Source organism: Zootoca vivipara, chromosome 1 (assembly GCF_965207765.1).
Source record: "Zootoca vivipara chromosome 1, rZooViv2.hap1.1, whole genome shotgun sequence".
Lineage (NCBI taxonomy): Eukaryota > Metazoa > Chordata > Lepidosauria > Squamata > Lacertidae > Zootoca > Zootoca vivipara.
In genome coordinates, this window is record NC_142582.1 from 12152191 (window position 1) to 12163756 (window position 11566).

The 11566-nt window shown below is 43.3% G+C and overlaps 1 protein-coding gene and 1 pseudogene across 2 annotated transcripts; both read right to left on the reverse strand.

The window, feature by feature from the left end:
- Window positions 1-2937: 2937 nt before the first annotated feature.
- LOC132593037 (uncharacterized) lies at window positions 2938-7889 on the reverse strand. Of its 2 annotated transcripts, none has more exons than XM_060281534.2 (2): window positions 7589-7889; window positions 2938-5263 (listed from the first exon to the last, which is right to left on the reverse strand). In XM_060281534.2, exon 2 carries the CDS (start codon window positions 5210-5212, stop codon window positions 3149-3151), a length of 2064 nt encoding a protein of 687 aa, XP_060137517.1. In that variant the 5' UTR covers window positions 5213-5263; window positions 7589-7889; the 3' UTR covers window positions 2938-3148. The 2 variants fall into 2 exon arrangements, with proteins under 2 accessions (XP_060137517.1, XP_060137521.1); XM_060281538.2 differs by having other exon boundaries at window positions 2944-5263; window positions 7727-7866.
- A 2386-nt stretch (window positions 7890-10275) lies between these two features.
- On the reverse strand, window positions 10276-10732 carry LOC118084421 (signal recognition particle 19 kDa protein pseudogene; annotated as a pseudogene).
- Between the last annotated feature and the right edge of the window lie 834 nt (window positions 10733-11566).

Here is an 11566-nt window from a genome sequence, read left to right on the forward strand (position 1 = left end):
ACATCTAAAGCCAAAAGCACATATACGGTCCAAGTCATTTTTCCCCGTACGCCTGTTCCCTTTCCGCCCCATATTTATTTTTTCAAAAGTTTGCCAAGCACATAAAGCTCAGTGTGCAGAAGCTAAATGCACATGTTGTGGGCTTATCAAATGTTCTGCACATGGCAGCGCAAGGATGGAGAATCGGATAAACAGCTTCTTACTCTTACAATTTGCTCTTAACTCCTCTCTTTCTCTAAAACTGGTAACTTAAAAGCCCAGGCTCACTAAAGGAGCAAGGTCTTACTTAAATATGACCTATTATATCGAAGGCAGTAGGAATAACTACTCAATCCTGCCCGTTTCATGTGCAGAGGATCTACCGTAAATGAATTATCTGTTGCTCAAGATCACACTCTTCATCCCCCCAAGCAAAGTCTGTTTCAGTCACATTTCTTGCCTCAACATACTTAGCTGAAGGGAAACAAAATAAGGATGAGGCTATGTTATAGAAGTAATAGAATAATTAACAGCACACTGTAAATTATGAAACTCACTGAGATGGGTGTAAGCCAACTTAAAAGTCTGTTTCAATAGCCTTAGGCAGAATTAAGCCATTATGGTCAAAACTTCAGCCTGCTGTATCTGCTTTTCTAAGTTTCAAGGAGAGATCCTGACTCCAGATGACCTTCAGGTAATTCAGGACTACCAAATCTTCCACTCTAAGCAAAGGAAAGAGCATTTATCGTTTTTATAGGAAGAGTTCTGCAACATCCGTTTCAAAACGTTTCCGCTAGGCAGAGGCTAATCTTCCAGATATCTGCTCTATGTTTAGAAATGAGTGGCTAAATTAGGCACTGCATTAATTAGATTCTTATTTCACAAGCTGGTGCACTTATACAAGTGTGGGTTGCAGTCATATATGATCCCCCCCCCCTTGGGGAATATATTATCATTAACAGGCATTAGTACCAAATTTTGCAAATTTCCGGAATTAGTTTATTTAGCTGTGCCCCCCTTCACTGGCAAACATCAGAAGAGACTACATTCAAAACAATGTAAACATTTATTATAAAAATAATTATTTATATAAACAACAAACATTTGTTCAAATAACTAGAATACATTTTAGATCCTTTTGGGTGGTACCGGTAAGTCAACTAACTCATACCCATAATGTACCTGCTGAAATAAAGTCTTATTGATTTAAATGGGCCTGCTCTGAAATTTAAAAGCATTGAATGTCGCTTTTTATTTTTAGACTGATTTCACAACTGTATATTGCTAAAAATTTTTAGAAGAGTCAATAAAAAAGTCAGTTCCTAAAACTGTAATGTTAATGTACACAGATGTATTTTCCCACTCTTATGTATTCATCATTATCCTTTTAGTGTAGAGCTACAGTTTTCATGAAGATTTTTTTTCTAAATGTCAGCAAAGAACGTTTATGTCTGTCATCTTCTGTATTAACACACCGCACTCTCAAGGAATGAATGAAATACATGCTAATACTAATGCAAATATAACCAAAAACTATATATCGTTTTTCAAAAGCCTCTTGCAAATTTGTATTCTAAACCTAATAATTTATCCTGTCATACAGATACATTTTATTTGCCATTTCTAACCAGATCTTAGAAAAGTTCATTCAAAAGCTCTCCAGAAAACTTAGGCCTAGGTAAGTGAGCTTTAGTTTGCATTTAAAGCTAGCAGTCTAACAATTATGTTCAACATAAGAAGCTTGTCATTGTATGTTTACATATTTTTTTAAAAAGGTCAAGCTGCAAGTTCACTCCATTTTCTTCTCTAGCCCTCTAATAATTTATTCATTCACAGCTTAGTTCCTGCTACTTGTCAAATATTCATGCAAAAGCCAGCTCATTTTGGTATGGGTTTTAATTTATTTGTTACCAGAAGATTATTATTGATGATTAAATCTGATACAAGTACCAAAACATGTTATACCTAAAAGTCCATGTTGACTTTTAAGGCCTTGGTTTAATAATTGTTAATTGTTTTAAAACTTTTGAATGTAAGAAAAACTCCATGCACTGATATCTAGAAAAGTGACACCTGAAGATTTGATGTTTGCACTAAACTGAAGTTGGTGCCCACTTCCAATCCCGCCCGTTTCCAATGTCTACTGTAGGTTACTGTATTCTGAAAGAACAGTATTATTCTGAAAGCAAATTTAAAACTCTACTAAGCTACCATTAAATCCTCCCTCGATACAACTTTGGAGTCACTTATCAATATTTTTATTAAAATATCCTACTGACTTCAGAGGAGTAAATTAAGCAAAATTAAGCAAACTAAGTTTAATATGCTAATTTCAAGGTTTGTTTCTCATCAGTGAATTGGTTGTCCTATTTTAGTTCTCGATGATGCAAACATGTCGGCTAGGATGTAAAGAAATGTAAGCCTAGGACTGTGTTCTCAGACACCCAACAAAACCAAACTGCTTTTGAAACTGAAAGGTGTTTCAAAAGCGGTATGTGATATGGTGTGATAGTCAGCTGATTAAAGGGAAAGGAAGAGTAGATTTCATTGAGCTGACTCAAGCCTTCTACAGCAGTGTTTCCCAACCTTGTGCATCCAGCTGTTTTCGGACTACAATTCCCATCATTCCTGACCACTGGTCCTGCTAGCTAGGGATCATGGGAGTTAGGGTAGGCCAAAAACATCTGGAGGCACAAGGTTGGGAAACACTGTTCTACAGTACATGAATCTCGGCATCTCTATAAATTCCAGTCTCTGCTTCAGCATTTTTACATGCAAGACTGCACAATAAATATTGTCGCCAGGTAGTATAGTCTGATTTTAAGCTATTTTTAAGAATGCAGAACCATTTTTAATGACAGAAGAGAGTAACAGATTTTAAGAACTTGAGATCTCTCGCAGTCTCCCTAGCTGCGAGCACCTGGAAGCCTGCAGCAGAGGCAAAATACAAGGCATATTCAAAACTACATATTTAATCAATGGTATCTGCTACTTCTGCAGTAAAAGGCAGCATGTTTCAGATAAAACACAGAATTGAAAAACCAGTGGAAATGACACTAAAAACAGTGAATTCAACAGTAAGAGAATGTCAGAAAGGCAAAGTGTATAACTACAAGTCACTCAATGCTCTTATAAGAATGCAATGTTAAAAATCTCGACTTTTTCTTCTTCAGAATATATCATCATAGCCTTCTATAGCACCCTTGCTATTAGCAACAGCATAAAATTCACTACTGAACAAAGAAATCATCTCTTTGGATGGCTGAAACTGGTTGCAGCAAATCTTATTTCTGTGCATGTAAGCTCTGATCCTTAGAATATTTTCTAGCAGGCTGTCCTGTGGCCTGTTCTTCAGCTTGTGCTTTATCAGATTCATTTGTGAAACTGTACACTCCACGGCGGCACTGCTGAAGGGCAGGGTGAGAAGTGCAAGGGCAAATAATCCTAGCTCGACAAAATCTTTATCTCCCACGTCATCTGTATGTTTTACAACTTCTACCCAGAACTGCTCTATCTGGCTATCTTCTGTGTTTGTCCAAGAAACTGTATCCAGATTCCTCCACTGTTGCTCCAGTTGCAAGCGATCCCCTCTGTATAAAGGCAAAAACGACAAAGCTGAAAATGCAGGTCTTAGGGGACTCAGAACAACTGAAGGATTTAGAGCGGTGAGCGATTCAAGATGATCCACGTTTGGGGGCAGGCGAAGCTTTATTTGGTTTGCAAGCTCAAAAACACAATCCCGACACATCGTTTGAATGGCCTCTCTAATTTGGCAAGAGATTTTGGCTTCTGCTAATTCCGAGAGGAACACTTGCCCAAGATTAACTTCGGAGAGGGACAGGTAGTTTTGCTTGCTTCTAATGTCATAGTTCATTATGGATGACCATGTTGGAAAGGCAGAAGGCTTCACGACTCTCTGTAGCAGAGTCTTGTAGAACATCACTAACTCTGTAATCAGTTTTACTGGATTAGCAGTTTCCAAAAGAAATAACTTACTGAGCCTGTTTGCTTCCTGGACGAGAGGCTGCAGAAAAACCAGGTAAAGTCTGTTAAGAGGCTCAGAGTACATTTGATAGAGCAGCTGAGCACTGTAGTCGTTTTCAGTGTCTTTGACAGACTGAAAATGCAACTTCAGAGTATCATACAGGCTAAGTATTCTATTAAGGCAAGGACTAATAGACAGCCACCGCGTGTTTGTAACTTGCAACACTTTCAGGGCAATCTCTCCAACGTTGATTGCAGCATACAGTTCTGCGTACCGTTTCTGGCGAAACGTGCTCTGAGAAAACCACAAGAAGGTCTGCGCAACCATATATTCTAGGTTCAGGGGAAGCACATCGATAGCTCTCGATAAGCACAGATAAATGGAGTGGCACGTGCACTTAATAAAAACTCCGCAAGGATTGAGTTCGTAAAACTTTTTGAGCAGCGAATTTTTGTGACCGCATATACCTGCGCTGAGCCCATCGGCACCAATCCCAACACACTTCTTTATGTTGAGCTTATTTTCGTTTAGGAATGATAAGAGGGCCTCTGTGATTAGATCAGTGTCACTGAAAGTAATTAACCCTACAAAGGAGGATACAATGCATTTAAGCTTGTTGCTGAAGTATCGCACCATCAAGCAAAGTTGCTTCTGTGAAGATGCGTCAGAACTTTCATCAATGATCAAGGAGTAGTGCCCGCTGCCAATATCCCGAAGCAGCTCTTTGTGCACTGTAGGACCTATGATATCTCTTATAATTGTAGAGCACTTTGTCCTATGAAGGCTTATGTCTTTCTCGGCCATTCCACCAATAATACACCCCAGGTGATCAACAGTAAAAATGCTCATATGGCAAGCTATGTGTGTGGCTAATTTCAGAGCACACACATTTATGGAATCATTCATTTCCATATGCTTGAATTCCTCGAATGTGTCTGGTTTGGCTCCAAATGACTTTTCTTTTCCAAGCTGCAATGAATGCCGCTTTTCAAACTCATAGGGGTGTTTATCCACATTCACTGAAGGCTGTGAGAGCAACGCAACATGCTTCTGATGCTTATTAGTTTTACTGTGCGACACAAGATCGCTGTGGTGAGCTCTGATTTCACACATGCAGTATCTGCATGCTGCTTTTGACTCATCTCCTGGTACCCTCCGAACCCAGTCTTTTAAGCTAGCTTCTCTTTCCCAGTCTCTGCAATACCTTTTACCGTACTTTTCCCACTTTCCAATCTGCTTGCGAGCCATCACGGTAATGTGCTCACCAGCACTCTCTGAAAACAAAGCACTGTTTACTCTCTGAAAACAAAGTAGAAAACATTTTTTAAAATGAAGTTTTAAAGCAACACAGTAAAGATTGGCTTGTGCTATAACTTTCCCACTAGCAAAGGTGGTAGATTTGTTTTCCTAAGTAATGACTGCCAAGTTCTGAATACAGTGGTACCTCTGGATGCAAACGGGATCCGTTCTGGAGCCCCGGTCACATCCAGAGCACTACGTAACCCGCATCAGTGCTTCTGCGCACGCGCGGGTTGCGCTTCTGCGCATGTGCTGAACCCGGAAGTAACCCATTCCGTCACTTCCGGGTTCGGCACGTTTGTAACCCGTGTTGTACACTATGCAGCATTCGTATCCAGAGGTACGACTGTATATTCTTACAGAAGTTGGGTGCCACCCCCACTCTCTGCCAAGTGGTACCAAGATTCCAGGGGTATTCCAGGCACTCACCCAGGGTCTGTGCTCATTTGGAAAACTGAAGATGAGGTGGAGACTGTCGTAGCTTTAAGAAATATGATTTATTCACATATTTACACCTGAGTTTGGATGGAGTCCAGATTTTACAGCATGATCATCTCAAGCCGGGCTTGTTGCCCACAGCAGTGCAGCACTGGGCAGGATCCAGCACTTGGGCAGGATCCATCCTGCCCAAGATGGATCTCAGTCTCTCTCCCCCCCACACACCATTCTCCTTCCCAGCACACTTTGCTAAAACACTCTCTTCCTGTCACCTTTCTCACGCACCCCATCACCTTGGCAACCTCTATCTGTTCAAGCCCAAGATTCCTTTTAGATGGGTCATCGTTCTGCCCGGACACTGAAGTCCAGCACCGAGGGCCTTCTAGTGCGCGGTTCCCTCGCTACGAGAAGCCAAGTTACAGGGAACCAGGCAGAGGGCCTTATCGGTAGTGGCACCCACCCTGTGGAATGCCCTCCCACCAGAGGTCAAAGAGAACAACAACTACCAGACCTCTAGGGAAGCTTTTAATGTTTGATGGATTTCTGTATTTTAATATTTTGTTGGAAGCCGCCCAGAGTGGCTGGGGAAACCCGGCCAGATGGGCGGGGTATAAATAATTTATTATTATTATTATTATTATTATTATTATTATTATTATTATTATCAACACCTCTGGTCATGTGCCTCTGTCCCAGGTGAGGCCCTGGCTTGGAAAGGAAGCTTAGCATGTATTTCCCCAATGGTCTGAATTCTTCCCTTCAATAGTCTCCAAATATTAGCTAGATCCTGACATTCATTAATTTCTTGGGTTTAGGGGGGGTCTTCCTCCCCCCCCCACAAATCTGTGACAATATTTATCCATGTAGTATCTCAACTGCAAAGTTCGTGAAAGCTTAAGCACCATTGTTTAAACATAGGAAGGAAATAATGTGTCGCTGGGAACGAGCTGATCAAAGTTTGCCAAGGGTTCTAGCAGGAGGCAGCTGGGCAAAGCCTGAAGTGTATTCAAATCCCACTTAGCCATGGACCACTGAATGGCCTTTGTCAAATCATTGGTCTTATTCCTCCCATATAAGGGGAGTACGAATGACTTCATAGATGCAGCCAGAGCAGGGGTGCCAACGTGAATGAAATAGTGGGGAAGGGGGGCAGGTAAGCCTAATCCCGCATAATCGATCACATGACATGGCACCCCCTCCCCATTTTAATGGCAATGCTTATCAGCTTTGTGGGGGCTTGACCCCCTAAATTATTTTATGGGGGGCGAAGAGACCTCAGCCCCTAGGAGTTTGGCTCCTATGAGCCAGAAATTGAACCAGAGACCCTCTGCATCTAAGCTAGATAATATCATAGAGCCACAGAGATTCATAGCATTAACCTGCTATGAATGGAGTAACTAGCAACAGATGCTACAGTTTTAGAAACGAAAGAAGGTATAGCATTATTCATGTAGAGACCTACTGCACAACCAGAAAGAGGAATCTAGAGCAGGCGTCCCCAAACTGCGGCCCTCCAGATGTTTTGGCCTACAACTCCCATGATCCCCAGCTAACAGGACCAGTGGTCGAGGAAGATGGGAAATGTAGTCCAAAACATCTGGAGCTGGAGGCCCGAAGTTTGGGGATGTCTGATCTAGAGCCTCATTCCCAATGTGCGTTCATGGTGGTGCTTCACAAGATACATAAATAAGTACATTGAATAAGTGATTGAATGGGACCTGCAACAAAATGTTGCAGTGGAACCTCCCTACCAGGGGTACCGGTAGTAGTTTCAAGCAATGATTCCCTGTGCCAGCGGTTCCACTCCTCCGGATGGGGAGAAAGAAAGAGGCAAAAGTTATCAGGCCTCTATACCAGGTTACGCGCATGCATGCATACATTACGAACCCATTCTGCAGCAGCCCGTTTGCAACTCGTGCCAAATCCTCGGAATCGGTTGATGTTTCTCCAAAGCCGCTTTCGTTCTCTGTCCCCCACCCACGGAGCCTCTACGCTCCCCACTTTTAGGACCCCAGATTCCCTTACATCTTAAGCTGGGAGGAGAGATCAGAAGCCCTTTTGCAATGCGATTCCTTCCCAGTCGGCTGCAAGCACAGGCGCTCAGCCTCGAGTACCGTGGAGAGGAACCCTCTCCATCCCGGAGACAGCAGTTTTCTGCCTTCACCCGTCCATTTCCTCTGCTAGCAACAATCCCGCGTTGGCTAAGCCCCAGCCAATGGAGCCGCTCTCCCGCCTAGCCCAGCCCATGCGTATCCCTCCGCCAACCGATTTGCAGCTGCTGCGGCGTCCCGGGAGGCGAGGGAACCGCCCCGTCGAGCTGCGCGCAAAGGAGAGGGAGGCGCAACGGGAAGCGCCATGCGCGCTTCTTGGAGGGCGCATGGCAGGCAGTTGTGGAAGCGACTGGCAGGTTTCTCATCGCGGCTGCAGCTGTTAATCCGGTGGAGACTGACCTGCTGTTAAAGCCAAGTGGAAGTCCATGTGGGTGGGTGCAGGGAAGAAGAAGACGAGCTGGTTAGAGCAGGGCGCTGGCAACACCAAGGTTGTTTGGTTTGATCCCCGTTGGGAACAGCTGCATCTTCCTGCATTGCACAGCAAACACTCCGGCACCGCGCAGCCGGACTTCCTCACCACTGCTCAGCCTCAGGAACCCATCGGCACAGCAAAGAAAACATTCTGGGCCATAACCTGTCATGGAATTCCACTCAGTATTGATCCAGAGCAGATTCCAGTGTATAAATCAGGACCTCACACTTTTCCTTCCCTCACCTGTGGCACTTTGGATATTGGCCTTCCTCTTCTTCCTGATACTGTATTGTACTTCTTCCTGTGAGAAGCATGCTACTCTGGCCGCGGCAGCCCCATTGGACTTCTCAATGAATCTTGCTGGTTAATGCTAAAGAGGATTATAAGAATTGTTTTGTGCAAGAGGAGGGGAGCCTGAAGGCATCCATGTCATTGAAATTCTACTCAATATTGATCCAGAGTAGATTCCAATGTGGCAAGTTCTTAAAGAAATGGGAGTGCCTGATCACCTCATCTGTCTCCTGAGAAATCTCTATGTGGGACAAGAAGCTACAGTTAGAACTGGATATGGAACAACTGATTGGTTCAAAATTGGGAAAGGAGTACGACAAGGTTGTATATTGTCTCCCTGCTTATTTAACTTATATGCAGAATTCATCATGCGAAAGGCTGGACTAGATGAATCCCAAGCAGGAATTAAGATTGCCGGAAGAAATATCAACAACCTCAGATATGCAGATGACACAACCTTGATGGCAGAAAGTGAGGAGGAATTAAAGAACCTTTTAATGAGGGTGAAAGAGGAGAGCGCAAAATATGGTCTGAAGCTCAACATCAAAAAAACCAAGATCATGGCCACTGGTCCCATCACCTCCTGGCAAATAGAAGGGGAAGAAATGGAGGCAGTGAGAGATTTTACTTTCTTGGGCTCCTTGATCACTGCAGATGGTGACAGCAGTCACGAAATTAAAAGACGCCTGCTTCTTGGGAGAAAAGCAATGACAAACCTAGACAGCATCTTAAAAAGCAGAGACATCACCTTGCCGACAAAGGTCCGTATAGTTAAAGCTATGGTTTTCCCAGTAGTGATGTATGGAAGTGAGAGCTGGACCATAAAGAAGGCTGATCGCCGAAGAATTGATGCTTTTGAATTATGGTGCTGGAGGAGACTCTTGAGAGTCCCATGGACTGCTAGAAGATCAAACCTATCAATTCTTAAGGAAATCAGCCCTGAGTGCTCCCTGGAAGGACAGATCGTGAAGCTGAGGCTCCAATACTTTGGCCACCTCATGAGAAGAGAAGAATCCTTGGAAAAGACCCTGATGTTGGGAAAGATTGAGGGCACTAGGAGAAGGGGACGACAGAGGACAAGATGGTTGGACAGTGTTCTCGAAGCTACGAACATGAGTTTGACCAAACTACGGGAGGCAGTGCAAGACAGGAGTGCCTGGCGTGCTATGGTCCATGGGGTCACGAAGAGTCGGACACGACTAAACGACTAAACAACAACAAAAGATTCCAATGTATAGTTAGCAGAGTAAAACTTAAACACATTGCGGGGTTCCCCCACCCCAAAATAGACCAGAGGCAATTGCATTTCATCCAGCAGAGCTTTACTGCTACTGAAGGCAAATGAGCATAATGGTCACAAATCCAATACATTCAGGACTGTCCACTTGCAGCGGACTTAATTTAAACTTACAGTAACTTATAACAAGACTAAACCTTAACACTATATTCATAACACCACACCAGAAGGAAAGAGAGAGGGAGAAGAGTGAAACTCAGTCTCCTTCTGGCCCATTATTCTAGTCAGCATGACCTTCACAGAAAAGAAAACAGAACCAGTTTAAACCGCTTGTACTCAGCTTCTCTGAAGGAATCACCCAAACATCATGAAGCTTCTGCTTGTTTCTTTCGCACAGAGAAGCTTCCAGAACCCTCTTGAATTAAGTGGAATAGGAAAGATCTCTACCCATCAGATCAATACTTTATGCACCAATAAATGCAATTGTTTCTCCAACTTTTAGTTCAGATGCCAACAACCGCTTTCATCTATATTTAATACATTGCACATGTACCAGCCACATTCGTTTATTCTTTTTTCCTTTACCTTTTTTAACTCCTCTCTCCTTGCTGTAGGCTTTGGTCACTGCTTCCCATTTTCTGTGTCCTTGTTTTCTCATTTAGGAATTGTTTCTGCTGCCTTACGTGTTGGAAACCGAGGCTGACATGGTTTGCCATCTTCTGTCTTCAGCCGAATGAGCACTCTTCCTCTGTACTGTGCATGATGGTTCCACTCCCTGAGATGCATTTTGTTTTCCTCCAAAAGTACATTAAGTCCAACTGCACATACATCTTGAATTTCTGTAGATGTTGGATTTTCAACTGCTTTCTCAAGCGGTATTATTCCTTTTGGTATTGTCTTTTACTGTTATTTACATAAGCAGGATATATGCAGATGAACCGAGACTTATCGGTGGGCAAAGAGGGCACAGCCCAATTCATGGTGTCCGCGCCAGCAGACAGGGCCGGCTTAAAGCCCAGCTCAACAGTAGCCTGGCCAAGCCACAGTTGGGTCTAAACTTTTCTTTTTCTTTTAATTTCCCCTATATTGCAAATTAGAGTTTTGCCCACTTTATGGAAGGGTTGTAGTTCAGATCGTTGTCATCCTCATATTGCAGGTGTGGAGCAAGGATCACAACAGCCTTGTACCTTTTACAGCATATTCCGGATGTGTGCAAGCGCTGATGTATACAGATTTATGACAAATATTCAGCACCTATTTTTTCCTTTATTTTCTATAAAAATCACAGGTTCTATATAATCATCAGTTTGACTGGTGCTTTACAAAGTTCGAGGGGACAAGTCCCTGCCCTGTGCACCTTGCAGTCTAAGAATGGGAAACAACAAAGGGGAGGGAATGGAAACACAGATAAACAGGGAAGCAATATGTGGTTGTTTCAGTTACACATGCTTAGGTTTAGTTGCAGGCTGAATTGGGCAAAGGAACTAGAGATGCAGTTTTAAAAAAACTATTGCCTGGGTTGGGGGTGGCTGCCTAATGGAAGGGCCATTGGGAAATTTGAAGTAAGAGAGGTGGCATCACACAGGTGTTATGAGCAGCAATTCTGAGCACATAGGGCAGCCAGGGAGCAGGAGACACTCAGGATCACGGAGATTGGGTAACGATGATGATGATGAGTTATTGCATTTATATCCCACCTCCCTCCTCCAGAGCTCAAAGTGGCATTCATGGTTCTCCCCCTCATTTAATCTTACAACAACCCTGTAAGGTAGGTTAGGCTAAGAGGCACTGCCTGGCCCAATGTCATCCAGTGA